Here is a 15,622-nt window from a genome sequence, read left to right as displayed (position 1 = left end):
GTGGTACATATTTGTTAGTCACATGTAGCTTCGTAGAATAAATGTTGTTTGTATGTATACCGCTTAACCCGTTGCAGAATAGCCCCGAGTATACATTGTGTACTCGGGCAGGTGTCTGGGAAATGCGTGCTATTAAAAGCAGAATCGGTCCGTCCTCAACAGGTTAAGTTTACTTTTGCATCTACTGTATTTGATAATGGATACTCATACAGTCATTACATCGGCCATTCAACAATTTGCAGTATCCAGGACAGAAAGAGGAATAGTAGAAGGGAGTTTTATCGCTTTGCACTTTTTTGTACAATGAGGCCACCAAAGTGATTGTTATATGTCATTTATCCTTCACATCTGTTGCTGGGTTGTTGTTGTTTTCTGTGCACTATAGCATCGGTAATCCCCAACGACACGACACCAGACCAGGGCCTCTCTGCCCAGTCCTACGACAAGGTCGTAGCCGAGACGTCGCAGATCTCGAACCGCATAGAGACCAACCTCAACAACGGGAGCATCGAGAGCGGCGCCAACCGGAGCATGGAGGGGTTGGACGGGGAGGGCGGGGTCAGGGTGTGGCGGATTAGGGTCATCCGGAAGGAGCCAGAAGCGGAGTGCTCGCCAGGATCGGTGCGGCAGGGAAGAGGAAGGGATGCCCAGTGTGGTGAGCCCTCGAGTTTGGTATATTCAAAGAAGCATGCAAAGAGAGAACAACGTCCTGTTTGAGATAGTATCGCCTGGGCCATGTGAAATCTTACAGACTTTCTGAGATGGTTCTCATAAGAGTCAAAAAGCAATTACAGGCACCTCCCATTATAACAAAGTCCTTTCGATCTACACTCTTTCTTTCATTGTATCAAAATTTAGTTATGACCAAACGAATAGAATATATATGTATTCAATTTGGGACCTGCATTTTTACTTCATTATAACGAGATTTGCAATAATCAGCATGTTTGTTGTAGCAGGAGTGCCCTGTATGGGATGTAAACCAGTGTTTCACTCTGAGCGAGATTAATGCTTACCAGGTGAGAAATCCATATATCTATTTCTTCATAAGCTCAGTAAGGCTTTATATCAGATATTATATCCCTCACAAATTGCTTCTCATCCTCTGATTGGTCGAGAGCACTGTAAACAACAAAACATAATTCTACCATACAAATCCGCGAAAGACTGTACTCCCTAGGGAAATGGTAAAAACTATACCACGCTGGTGATTTTCGCCCCTTTTTTGCTTCGCGTCGCGACGCGAAATATTTCACGTGTAAATGAATGGGTATCGCAGCACCTTTGCTTCGCGAGAGATTTCATGTACAAATGAATGGGTATCGCAGCGCCTTAGATCACTGCACTTCGCGAGAACCACAAGGCACGCATACACTCAATGCGACACGGGTTACGTTAGAGAGACTCAGACTCAGACACTTATAAAGCCCTCATTCTACGTAGATCTATAATTAGACAACAATAAGCAAGCTAGGGTTCTTCGACGTACCGTAGGCCTTTGGGGAGTTCATGCTTCGCCGTTTGAAAGTTGGTCTCGCAGTTCACTATTAAACTCGAGCGACCCACCCAAAAGATGTTGACAAACGAAACTGCAGTAGATAGTAGGCCTGCTCTAACGTTAGCGCTAGTTAAGCCTAACGTTAGTTCTACCTGTCTAACAGTAGGCCCTATTTCCCGTAATCTCATTCCTAATAATTATTTTTAGAGTGTCTAACGAGTAAGTTAGAGTCTAACTTGTTCACAGTGGCACTCGATGCTTTAATTGCTAGAATTTTTCCAGTGCCTAATCTAACCTTATACGCTGTTACTGAATGCTACCCAAATTTACAATGTATACTTGCATTTTAACAGGAAATGATAGTCCATATTCATGTGCAGACATGACAGCTAGGTAGAAAGACGACAGAAAACACAATCAACTGCAGCTCACAGTCACATCGTTGATCAGCTCGAGCACGCACATCACCGCACTGGCAACCGAACGTACTTGTTGACAGATCGGATAGGCGTATTGCATGTATGAAGCGCGTAGTGAGTTTGCAGTTTGCGCATGTTTACCAGTACGTTGTACAGCAATGCACCGAGTACACTTCAGCGGCTGAGCGCGCAGTTGTCTCTTCATAGTACGCGTACGCGCTGCCCTCCTGCTGAGCTGCTTTCCCGAGCGTGAATGACTAGTCAATCTTTTTGAAAAGTATAAAAGCAAGATGCCCTTAAAAAAGAGGTAAATTACAGAATACCAGCAGTCGAATACTCTTAAATTCATTGGGAGGGATATAAAACAAATATACCAAGCCAATTTTTGGAGGCACCGGTTGAAACTATGTGCCTTCGTTGACTTCAGTAGCACTATTTTCTGAGGGGCGCAGCCCCTCAGAAAATAGTGCTACTGAAGTTACCTCATGCGCATAGTTTTAACCAGAGCCTCTCAGGCCTGGTATATTTGTATACTATTCATCATCACCGAGTCTCTCTCATCAGTGAAATCAAATTTGAAGCCAAGATCTCACAGGGCCAACAAAGTAATCCATGTCACTGAGATCATTTATGACTTTTGTGTCCATTTCATTGTGCATCTGTTTGTAGTTCCGTGCATCCATGGGACTTACTTCAACGAGTCCATGTCATCATGTGAATACTGCCCTCGTGGAACCTTCCAGGATAGGGTGGGTCAGACAGAGTGCCAGCCATGTCCTCTGGGTACCTCTACTCTCACCAACAAAGCTACAACACTGGATGAATGCAGAGGTGAGGGGGTTGCATCAGCAGAGTTACTGTACCAACTGATGTGGTTAAACAATATGTAATTGTTGTATTTTTGTTTATCTAGGACACACAAATCTAATTAGAAATGAACAAGTGTTGTTGTTGGTTTTTTTTTTATTTGATTAGGCATACCTTAGTAATGCATGTTTATTGCCCTCAAAATATGTTTCTACTGGGCATCACTGTGTTCTTAATTTGTAGAGGCTAGCAGCCGTGCATTGGATTGCACAGGAGACTTTCAGTTAGAAGGTTTAGGTCTCAAACCCTGCCACCACACTTGCATCCTTAAAGGACAAGTTCACCTTCATAAACATAAGGGTTAAGAGAATGCAACAATATTAGTAGAACACATCAGTGAAAGTTTGAGGAAAATTGGACAATCGATGCAAAAGTTATGAATTTTTAAAATTTTTGTGTTGGAACCGCTGGATGAGGAGACTACTACAGCTTGTGAGTCATATGCGTACAACAGTATAAAGAAAATGTAAAGAAAATTCAACATATTTTCACTTTTTTCGCATAATAAAAGAGCACTTGACATGACTCTTTCTAAAGGCAGGGGGAATGATATTACCCATAACATTTGTCGGTAACGAGTCGGGGGAATGTGTACTTTTTTCAAAAGATGAAATTTTGTGAAATTCTCTTTATATTTTCCTTATATTGTTGTACGCATGTGACATCTAAGTTATTCACACACTGCAGTAGTCTTCTCATCCAGCGGTTACTGCACAAAAACTTCAAAAATTCATAACTTTTGAACGGATTGTCCAATTTTCCTCAAACTTTCACTGATGTGTTATACTAATATTGCTACATTCTCTCAATCCTTATGTTTATGAAGGTGAACTTGTCCTTTAATTAACAAGACACTTTGTCCTCAGTTTCCCTCACTAAATCTGGAGAGGATGTATTTTCTTCACAATCCAATACAGGAAGGAACAAGTGTACACAACCCACATCACTAAAAATAGGTACACTGTATGCAATTCCTGAGCATTTCTCATGAGAAATGTGGGGTACAATGTATATTTTCGCACCTCTAGACGATTTGTGTGCTACTCCAATATATGTTTCGACTGTCAAAGTGACATCGTAAAGGTACAATATGTCATTCACCTTGTCGTCTCTTCCTTCGCAGAGCTCTGCCAACCAGGCAGCCACTCCCCATCGGGCCTGGAGCTGTGTGAGCTGTGCCCAATCAACAACTACCAGTCTGAATGGGGAGCGACGGAATGCATCCCATGTCCCAGGAGGCTACAGACGGCCGATCCTGGGGCTGCCAACCCCTCCCAGTGCAGAGGTGGGGAGCATGCCTGTCACATATCTCTTTTGCTTTAAAAAGATATGTCAGTGCTGGGGTGATAAAACCTTGTATCTCAAAAGTTGTTGATCGAAAATTGCCTTTTGTATTATTCGTCAGAGACTGTAAAACGAGGAATGTTCGCATGCATTTTACTTTCACAAATTTCGTGAGAGCCAAGATTCGCGAAATTAAAATGCACGCAAAGGCTCTTGTCTACACTATATGCATTGAATGCCAGAGGCACTTCACAAAAATTTCATGCCATGAAAAAGGCCATCGGCTCATATTCGCGAAAATATCATGCCGCTAAAATATCATGTTTTGCAGTAATCAGTTAAGTAATATCCTGTCCAAATCATAGCTGCCTTAATACCCCCCAACCAAAAAAAAAAAAGAAAAGAAAAAAGAATGAAGCCATTATGGCATGTCAAAGGAAGGGCAATCCCATTTGTTATAGTGTTGGCTGTCAAGTTTTTTTTGCTCTCCTGAATATTTGACTTTTTTTAGATACAAGGTTTTGTTGCCCCAACAGTGATGTGCAGTATGAGGTACAAGAGATACATGATATATTTGGTCCTTAGGTTGTCTCTTTTCTGTTATTGTTCTGCATGTTTATTAATAGAGGCCAACATCACTAAAAGCTGTGCTGGGAACCTAAAATGATCAATCATACAATTAGACTGCTGTCCAGATAATCATGCATATGTATTAAGTGGTGTCAAAAACTCATGAATACATTTTGTATTCTCCAACCGTGGTAACATCACATGTTATCACTGAATGGTAACTGGAGACTGTCAAGCATTGCTAGATTTCAATGTTCACAGTGGGAATGGGCCGTGTGAGGTTTCCTGTTCTTTGTTTGAGTGAGAGAGAGATATAGAGACAATCGCAGTGCTTTGGTAATGACAGATACATGTACCACCAGTAGTCCATGATCCCTCGCTTTATAATCCTGTCTTAATTCTCCTCCTCCCATCACAGCCCCATGCCCCAGTGGTCACACGTCAGCCACTGGTCTGGAGCCCTGCCTCCCCTGTCCGGCAGGGACATTCAAGATGAGCAACCGCTTCACCTACTGTCTCCGATGCCCTGCCGATTTCCCCTTCTCCAACCCTGGCATCTCCTCCATCAGAGGATGTAGAAGTGAGTGTGTAAAATTCTGATGAATGATAATTACCTCCGCCAAGGGAGGATGCTATGTTTTCGTTACCGTTGGTTTGTACAATGTATGTTCGTTTGTTAGTTAGTTAGTTTGTCCGTGTGCAAAATAACTCAAAAAGTAGTTAATGGATTTGAATGAAACTTGCAGGAAAGGTTTAGAATGACACAAGTAGCAGATGATTACATTTTAGTAGTGATCGGAGAATTTTGGGGGAATTTATGAAGGGTTTTTTATATTTTGGCAGGTAGGGTCAATGAACTTAGGAGTTCAGGCTGCGTGTATTTGAGGTTTGCATGCGCGTACTAAAGTGCGTGCTCTAGCAATCTGCTCTAGTTTCTGCGCGCCGTGCAGCTGAGGGTTTATGACGTAACAAAGGCTTCTATATTGGGAAATCTGGCGACTTTCAGCACACAATGCCATGAGTACGTATGGGTGGAAATCACTGATATCTCTATGGAAGAACAAGATCAGTGGTGGAAATGAGGTGCATGCTTGGCGGAGGTCTGCGCTCTCAGAGTGCTTTTCTAGTTGATTTTGTATCACTTGGCTTTACATAATATTTTTGCACTCTGCTTTAAGTAGCCACTGCCCATTACACAATGGAATGGAGACAGCACCAAGACAGCACCCAACAAGGTTGAACTTCACCATTTACCCACAAAAATTTTTATCAACACTTCTTTGAGTAAAGAACTCAACAGGCATTACATAAAATTATTGACTTTTTGCATGTGAGTTTGATTTCCGTATTCACTCCCAGGAAACCATGCTCTGAAATATATACATTGTATTTTTACAAAGTTTTCCCCCTTTTCCATAATTTTCATTTCATAATTCCCTTGAGGTCATCAAAATGCATGAGCTGTGATGAAGTTTTGACCCTAATCTCTCTGCGAATAAGATGAAAAAGCATATTTTTCTATGAATAGAACAAAGTCATCTGCAGACTCCAGTTATTGTACTATGCATATACATGTATATTACTAGCAGCAGTTTAAAACTAATGATACTCAGTTATGTGAAATGGAAAGAGAGCCTAGCTCAGTGATGCAATATCATCCCATTGAAAGTTCTTTCCTTTGTTCTTTCCCAAGTTGATGGTTAAGAATAAAAAGGAAAAAAAAGAAGAGGGAAACAAACTGAAGAAAATTCACACCTCAAAAACGTTCCTGAAAAACAGTTTGTACAGTTCAAGATTCCTGCATATGTGTAAATTAACTTGCTTTCAAAAGTGAATGTGCTACAAATTTATGTATGCTGCATGTAACTGACTACAGTGAAACCCCATTATAAGGAGTTCAGTTATAACGAGGAACCGCTTATAACGAGGTGATCGCGTCGGTCCCGTTTTCCTTTGCGTGTAAACCTATGGCAGAACGAATCGGTTATAACGAGTTCGGTTATAGCGAGATTCCGGTTATAACGAGGACAATTTCGGCGCATCATGATAAAGAAAAACATAGGCAATTTGATCGGATATAACGAGGTTCCATTTCTAGACTAAATTGTTGCTTTCAAACATGCAACAAACGAAACATTGAAAACCAAATTCACGCTATATACGTCTTTTTCCCGTTTTGCAGAGAACCGTTCCTTCCATATTTTCTTCTAAACCACGTGATAAGACACAGGAATGCCTTCCGATGTTCCTACTGAATTATTAAAGATAATCATTCGATTTTCTTTTTCGCGAGATACGCGTGCGTGATGTTAGGTCAGACCACAGCGCAACGAGGAAAAAAAAAAGGATAACTCATTCAAAAACTTTTCATGTAGGGACACTTGTGGCCAAAAATGAACAATTGGAATGCGTGTTTATCTCATCATTATATCCTTTCCATTTTTAGTTCCAACTTCCAGTTCTTTTGCTGGTTAGCAAATATGAGTGCGGATGATTAAAGGGTGTGTACAGTTCTGGTAGAGGTGAAGATTTAGCTGTTAACGTTTTGTGAAATATTCAGAAACCACTCTATGAGATGTCAAAGAGCATGCGGTTATAAGGGGTATCAAAAGTTTCTTCGATGAAAATCGGTTTTGAAATGGCTGAGATATCCAAAAACAAGGTGAAACAAAGAGATACTAATAAAGTTGGGGCATGTCGCCTTTTATTATTAGCACTTTTTTGGATATCTCAGCCATTTGAAAACCAATTTTCATCAAATAAACGTTGAATCCTCCGTAAAATTACATGCTCTTTCATATTTCATAAGAGGCTTTTCATTATCTCACTTAGGAATGTTCTAAACATGAATCCCTGCCTCAACCAGTACTGTACAGTCCCTTTAACGCCGAAATAATTAATGAAATCATCGCAATCCCGCCGGGTAACAGTAGCGTAAAAATTGTTGAATAACGCATGTTAACCTATACTTAATCGGTGTTCAGAAAAAGAAGCAAACACATTTATTAGTTTGAAAAGATCTGAATGTGTTCATTATCATTTAACAAATGATAATTTGAATATGAGTGTGTATGATTAAAGCCAAAATAATTATTGAAATTATCGCGATCCCGCCGGGTGACGGTAGCGTAAAAATAGTTGAATAACGCATGTTAACCTACTTAATTGGTGTTTAGAAAAAGAAACAAACGCATTTATTAGTTCAATAGATCTGGATTTGTTCATTATCATTTAACAAATGATAATTTAAATATGAGTCTGTATGATTGAAGCCGAAATAATCAGTGAAATCATCACGATCTTGCCGGGTGACAGAAGCGTAAAAGATAGTTGAATGACGCATGTTAACCTACTTAATCGGTGTTCGGAAATATAAACAAACGCATTTAACAGTTCAAGAACGGAATCGATGTACAAAACACGAAGAAATTTTCGGAAGAAAATGAAGAACGCAATATAAATCCCTTCGGGCGCAACGATCATACATTGTATAAAATTACAGCCGAAATGATTCATGAAATTATCGAATTCCCGCTGGGCACCAACAGCGTAAAATACCTCGCAAGTTAACGGTAAACAACCCATGTATGTTACTCTGAAATCATCGCAATCTCGCCAGGTGACAGTAGCATAAAAAAAGTTGAATGACGCTTGTTAATCTGAATCAGAAAAAGAAACAAACGCATTTATTAGTTTGAATAGGTGTGGGTTTGTTCATTATCACAATTTTAACACTGCATTTCACAATGAAGATCTTTCTTTCTTTCAGAATGGTCTACCAGGTACAGATTTGCGTAAAAAGGATCACAACCTTCCACATTTAGTCCTGTTGCATATTTTTCAAGAACGGATGTACAAAATGCGAAGAGATTTTCGGAAGAAAATAAAGAACGCATTTTTAATCCCTTCGGGTGCAATGATCATACATTGTACAAGATTACAGCCGAAATGATTCATGAAATCATCGCATTCCCACTGGGCACCAACAGCGTAAAAATACCTCGCAAGTTACAGTAAACAAGGCCTGTATGTTACTCTATTTGCGCTGGTGCTTAGAAAAACTTCACAAACAAGGTTATTACAATAAAGATTTAATTCATTTCAGCCCCTACTTTTTCGTCTAATTCACAAATAATTTCCCTTTATTCTCTCAATATAATGATCCATAATTGTGTAACAACAACGCAAAGGATGTTCTTCAATTTCATTGATGGGTACATGTATATGATGTCGTGCCTATGTTTTTCTTTGTTTTTGATGCGTATGGATATAACGAGGTACCGGTTATAACGAGGTAATATCGCTGGTCCCACGAACCTCGTTATAACGGGGTTTCACTGTATAACCTTTCTGTTTAACCCCTAGATGCCCAGAATGCCATGGGCAACTATCAGATGGCAGCCATCGAGCCCGTGCCTTTCAGCGAATGTTTCTCGTCGCCTTGCCAGAACGGTGCCACGTGCATTTCGGCCAGTAGGGGCTACACCTGCCAGTGTCCACAGGGGTTCTCTGGTAAGATTCGAAAACAAATATGGGAAAAGAAGACGTTTTTCGCAGTGTGGATATTTTTGCCCATCATGTTTGTGCAACATGAAGCTTAGCACAAGAATAAAAGCACACCAGTTTTTTTATTGCTTGTTTACACGTGATACGACTTGATATTTTGATTCCGTGGAATTATGATAAACATGCAAAATTCATCTTACCCGGCCAAGTGAAAAATATTGCTCACGTGAAATTTTCCACTTTCACAGTAAACAGGCAATCAGATGAGACAGGAAATTGGAAATAGTATGTATCATGTCATACTGTTTTTCACATCTGTTGTATTGATATAAAGCTTCTTTGTTGCCAGGTGGAATCATGATGCTTTAGATCTATGTAATGAATCTTTAAATTAAGAGGTAATTATCTGTATAGAAGATTCAAGTGTTTTATGAAGCATGTTACTGTGGCATATTGAAATTTACCTATTGAGTCTCTATTACATTTGTCTGCAGCTGAATTTGAAAGCAGCTTTTCCTCAAGACTACATTGTATGTCATTTATGTGGTGGGACAATTCATACCTATCATTACAAAGCCTCACATAGAGAGAATGCTAGAAAAAAACAACTTAAAAAGGTTTATGTTTGGAGACTTTATCAAGCTTTTTGGTGATGAATTACATACATGAGTTTCTTTCCTCCTTTATTGATAGGCATTATAGATCCCACTCTATAAAAGCAACCTTTTCTGTGTGTTTATTATCATCTTGTAAGGGCTGCGATGTGAGGTGGAAGTGGACGAGTGTGAGACGGCCATGTGTCTGAACAATGGGACCTGCCAGGACCTGCTCAATGGATATGAATGCCTCTGCCCGGATGGTTTTACAGGTAGGGTGGGGGTGATATCCCTTTCGATATTGTACTCTAGCTGTTTGCATGTGTCGTAGTTACATCACTCTATCTTGCAGCCATCTCATGCCACCCTCGTGCTTCCACTGACCATCGGGGGCTCATCTGATCTCAAAAAATATATATATATATATCAGCATTTGATGAGTTTCGATGAAATCTGATCTGACAAGCTCCAGACACTTGCACCAAGGCTCAATGAGGTTGATACCAATGGCAGAAGAGCCCTGGAAGTAGCTTGAACTCAAATTAACCTGCCTAATGATTAATTAATTAAGGCGAAATTTCTTTTGTACACAACCAAAGAAAACTATTTACCTTGCGTGAGCTTTCGCCTACTGTCTGTAGGCTTCATCAGACTGACGTTGACTCGCCGTAGATGGGGTGTAGGCAGTCTTACAGTCCGAGAGAATGGGAATATACGCTGAAGATAATTTGTATTGCCCCTCGTCACGATTCGGACTGTAAGACTGCCTACACCCCATCTACGGGGAGTCAACGTCAGTCTGATGAAGCCTACAGACAGTAGGCGAAAGCTCACGCAAGGTAAATAGTTTTCTTTGGTTGTGTACAAAAGAAATTTCGCCTTAATTAGAGAATTACCAATCAGATGAACCTCTTCCACTGCCTAATGATTGTTAATCATTGGACTCTCAACAGATTTTCAAAGGACATTGTCTGAATGCGCCCTATAGCCCCACCATTCAGTGCGAAGTATTTCAGTAACATTAAATTTTTACATATCACAACTGAAGATCACGCTCTGGCAGCTTGCGCAGTGCAAGTTGTGAATCAACCTAAAGTCTTTGAAGAATGCAGGCAAATAAATATGGTAATGAACATTGCACAAGGGATGTCTCTCGTTAGTAATAAATCTGATTGACATGCTCTCTCTAGCAAACCTAGTTTCAGAATATAAGTGTCACGATGTCTTGTGAAAATCACTGGGCAGTAAAGGAGGAATTTATTGCCACCAGTTTTATTTTCATCTCATCCTATACTCTTTGTCAAACCCGCCCCCTAAAACAATACACTGGTTCCCATTCTCTTGACTTAATGGCCTTATCGTTGCATTTCCCTCTCATCTTCACAGGCAGGCACTGTTCAGAGGACATTGATGAGTGTGGCTCATACCCTTGTGCAAATGGAGGCACCTGCATTAATGGTCCAAATCAGTTTGAGTGCATTTGCCCCGAGCAGTACACAGGTGAGTAGATATCAGAAATATTGATTTAATCATTCGCTATTTCTAGTTGTCATCAATAGTACATTTTGTTTGTGATAAAGAATGTTTCAACACAACACAGAGAAAAGTATTCATGAATTTGATGGAAAAACAAACAAACAAACCTAACAAAATCTTGCAATGTTAGGTAAATGTATTTTCAATATTGTAAAGATGAATTAAACCGAAACAGTTTTTCATCTTTACACTTGAACACTTCTTTTGTTTTATTGTCTGCACTACAGCTGCACTGATCGTGTTACTGGTGAATTGAGATTATCATTATCAGATCAAGTGAAGACAATAGTGTGTGATCAGAAAGCAACAACACCCGTTTCGAACTTGTGTTTGACAGGAGACCGCTGTGAAGCGGACAAGGATGAGTGCATGTCAGCCCCTTGTCACAATAATGGCAGCTGCAGGGATCTCATGGGAGGATTCGTCTGCATCTGTCCTCCCGGTTTCTATGGCAACATCTGCGAGATGGACTACGATGAGTGCTCCTCTTATCCGTGCCAGAATAATGCAACCTGCATTGATTTGCAAAACGACTTCAGGTATTAAATCAAAGGGTTGATATGTTTTACCCTTCACTCTGTAGGTGTTCAGTCTCATCTTATGTTAACTCATTTGGAATAATCTGCCTTCTCTGCACACGATCCCAATTTATTTGAATTTGATGATTGATTAGTTTTATCATGTATGTATGTATTTACAATTGATTGAACAACTGTTTGTGGGACATTGGTATTGAAAGCTCCTGTCATATCATAAATATTTATATCTCACCATCAGGGAATATAAAAAGTGGGACTAGTCTGTACTTGGCGAATTTCATCTTGCTCTCACATGTCCGGATGTTAAAAGTTTGATGCTAAATGGATGAGCTGATTGCAGTCTGGCAGTTGAAGATGTGGCAGTTTGTCAGTGCATTTGCTTTCGCTTTTATTTTTTTTTTAAGCATTCCATTATGGCAACTTTGATTTTACCATTTAATCTAAAACAATTATAATTATTTATTGCTTGTTTTCTCTACAGTTGATATTCAGATTTCCAGAAATTTATGCATTTTCCTTCAGCAATAATGAAGGCAAATCTCTTGGTTCAGTTGATTTAGAGAGAGTTGGTACAATTACGCTCATTGGGAAACTCATTGTTTGATCATTGTACTCTTATGGACATAAAAAAGGTCTGTCTGGCATTACCTGGTGTTTGTACTTCAAAAATTAAAATTTACTGATGCTTGTTTGTCATTGATTATGGTGATGTTAGTCATAGCTTTCATCCTTTCACCCTCCAGCTGTCAGTGTAAAGAGGGATTTGCTGGAGAAAGATGTGAACTAAATGTTGATGACTGCGCATCCAACCCCTGTGTTAATGGAGCAACCTGCACGGATCTCATTGCTGATGTACTGTGCCAGTGCCTGCCGGGTTTCAGAGGACATCTTTGTGAAGAAGGTGAAGAGATGTTAAAATTGAATAATTGAAAGGAGTTAGTGTGCAATTCTGTGTATCAAATGTGGTGGCTGTCTTACATGTTTTTCTTCACTAATCTGATTTTCTCTACCCTGCTCAAACATTTCACCTTTTTATAATGTTCATAGATATATTGCAATTCACTATTCTGTCATGCGAAAGAAATGTGTAGCTGCTGTACACATAATTGAAAAGGAAAATCGATATGCATTAATTCTGGGAGTTTGGAAAATAGGTCTAATTCTGTATGTACACATATGAAACAAAAGATTATCAGCAGTCAATGTTCATATTTTTTGGTGTAATGGAACATTAAAAAGATGAGAGATCTTTACTGCAAGTCCGCCTCATAAAAGAGTTTTTCATCACACCCATCAGAAATGAGCTGGGACTTCAACCTCATCTTTGACCGGGCCGGCGTGGAGGACTACGTCATCCTTGAGAGGGACTTTCCCGCCCTCAGTGCCGTGACTATCGCTTTCTGGATGAGGACGGACGACACTGCAAACTACGGCACGGTTCTTCTCGTATGCCATCAGCGACTCCAACGCCAATGTGTTGACTCTTACAGACTACAGTGGGTGAGAATGATTACAATGCACATAATCATCCAGTCTTTGCAGTATTAGTTTTCAACTATACACCTCAACCATTTCTGTCACATTAATTTTCTTTGATCAGGGCCACTTGCAGAGATGCCAACTCTTTATTTTTTCGCACTTTTTTTTACTGTTTTTACATACTGCAGGTTTCATGGAAAATACTGTTCTGCCTTGATTGTACTATTACACACGTCAATTGCCAGAAAGGTGAAAATAGCATTTTTTACCAAAGATACGCCTTTCAACCCTCAGAATACCGCAACACTGCTTACATGTATGATCTATATCCCTGTGCTTGGGGACAGAAGCCATTCATGAAAGTGAAGGGGTGCCATGGCTTTTGAGGTTGTATTTGGCGATGCTCTGTGTACTTCCATCATTTCCACCGAGTTCTCTACGTGTTCCATCACTGCATAGTAAAAATATGAAAGCACAATGTAATCATACTGTTACTGCCGAAAACATAATTTCATGCACAGAGATGTTAGGAAGAATGTACTTGTTCAATTTTAGATATCTACAGATCTGCTTTTGCAGGACTTTGTTTTAATGTATATTTATATAGGAATTACAAATACAAGTAGACTCTGTCCCTTGCTCAATACTTGTTGCCTAAAGTCTGTGAACATACCGTGGAAAATCAAACTTAAAAGTAAAAGAATTACAGTGTACTTTGAGAAGGGTATCTGGGTCCCGTTTTATCAAAAGATATAATCGATTATACATTTCCTTAACACACATGCTGCCATGGACTTATGAGAGAAATCAACTACATAATCAACTATAACTCTTCATAAAACAGGGCCCAGGTGTATACATTATATTCTTGTTGGCTGACTGTACTATGTTATGCTGTTTTATCAGGTTTGTACTGGACGTGAATGGACACTTGAAAGTGACCGATGTCACGACAAACGATGGACATTGGCATCATGTGGCCATCACCTGGGAGTCCAGTGGGTCATACCAGGTGTTCAAGGATGGTGAATTACAGGCGTCCGGTCAAGAACTGGCCAGAGGGGCCACTCTCCCAGGTGAGTGACTTTTACTCTTTAACCCATTGAGGACGAGTCCCGAGTATACTCGGCAAGTGTCTATGGGAAATGCGTGTTGTAGCAAAATCAAACCATCCTCAATGGGTTAAATCGATATGGCCTATCAATTCCACAAATATTTACTGTCATAGTGGGTTTGATTACTGTAAAACCAAAAATTTTCGCGTGAGTGAAACTTTAACGAATTTCACCAGGAGCCAAGATTTGTGAAAATGAAATGCACAAAAAATGCATTAAATATCAGAGGCCATTCACAAAAGTTTCATGTCGCGACTGTTTCTGGTTTTGCAGTAAGTGTGACAAATAGTGCCAGGTAAGACTCCACTAAATGTTGACAAATAATCTAGATCCAGCAGGAGTGAGAGGAGAAAAAAAGTCAGAGATTAAACTGCTCGCTCAGCAGACAATATATTTCAAGCTGCAATAGTGCAATTTCATTTTTATGCCTCCGCAACGAAGTGGCCGGAGGCATTATGTTTTCGGGTCGTCCGTCCGTCCGTCCGTCCGTCCGTCCGTCCGTCCGTCCCGTTTTGTTTTTGTCGATATCTCAAGAACCGTGTGGTGGTTTTACATCAAACTTGGTATGAGGGTATATCGTTGGGGGATAATACTTTGTGTGGATTTTAGGGTCACAGGGTCAAAGGTCAAAGGTCACAGGTTATTTTGTGAAAAAAAAATTGAAATTTCATGTTTTTCTCCATAGCTTGCAAATGGTTCAAGTTATCTTCATGGAACTTAGTATATATGCTTGTACCGATGGGCAGTGATTATCTAGGGAAGTTGGGGGTCATGGGTCAAAGGTCAGGGGGGTCAAAGGTCAAGGTCAACTCCTCAAAATATCGCTACTTTCCTTAAAATGCAATATGCCTGAAGGTTTTTTTTTTTTAACTTGATGTATGGCATGTATTACCCAATATATATTTTTGGGGAAGTTTCTTGCCAAAAGGTCAAAGGTCAAAAGGTAAAAGGTCAAGTGAAAGTGCTCAATTGCACTTTTTCCTCCATATCTCGAAAGTAACTCAAGGTATCATCATGAAACTTACATATTTATGCATGTTCTACCTAACAGTGATTCTCTGTGGAACTGTGAGGTCAAAGGTCAAACGAAAGGTTTAGATAATGCTATTTTCCCATTTGATACTGAAATTATACTTTTTCTCAATACCTTGAAAATTACTCAATGCATAAACTTGTAAAAGGGTCAAAAGTCAAGTAAAAATCATCAGTTCCC

At 39.8% G+C, this 15,622-nt stretch overlaps 1 protein-coding gene across 1 annotated transcript in view; it reads left to right on the top strand.

Moving 5' to 3' along the window:
* The window catches only part of LOC139723693 (sushi, von Willebrand factor type A, EGF and pentraxin domain-containing protein 1-like), a 73,416-nt gene that overhangs the window by 43,043 nt on the left and 14,751 nt on the right, over positions 1–15,622 (top strand). The window contains 12 exon segments of the mRNA XM_071634916.1: positions 386–655; positions 2,587–2,748; positions 3,908–4,069; positions 5,057–5,218; positions 9,004–9,150; positions 9,899–10,012; positions 11,127–11,240; positions 11,614–11,815; positions 12,559–12,716; positions 13,113–13,255; positions 13,257–13,315; positions 14,201–14,370. Coding sequence (XP_071491017.1) covers positions 386–655; positions 2,587–2,748; positions 3,908–4,069; positions 5,057–5,218; positions 9,004–9,150; positions 9,899–10,012; positions 11,127–11,240; positions 11,614–11,815; positions 12,559–12,716; positions 13,113–13,255; positions 13,257–13,315; positions 14,201–14,370 — 1,863 coding nt within the window.

This window comes from Diadema antillarum, unplaced genomic scaffold (assembly GCF_040938485.1).
Source record: "Diadema antillarum isolate AM-2024a unplaced genomic scaffold, OU_Dant_1.0 scf00000197, whole genome shotgun sequence".
Taxonomy (NCBI): Eukaryota; Metazoa; Echinodermata; class Echinoidea; order Diadematoida; family Diadematidae; genus Diadema; species Diadema antillarum.
Note: the sequence above shows the minus strand (reverse complement) of the source record. Positions and strands in the feature narration are given on the sequence as shown.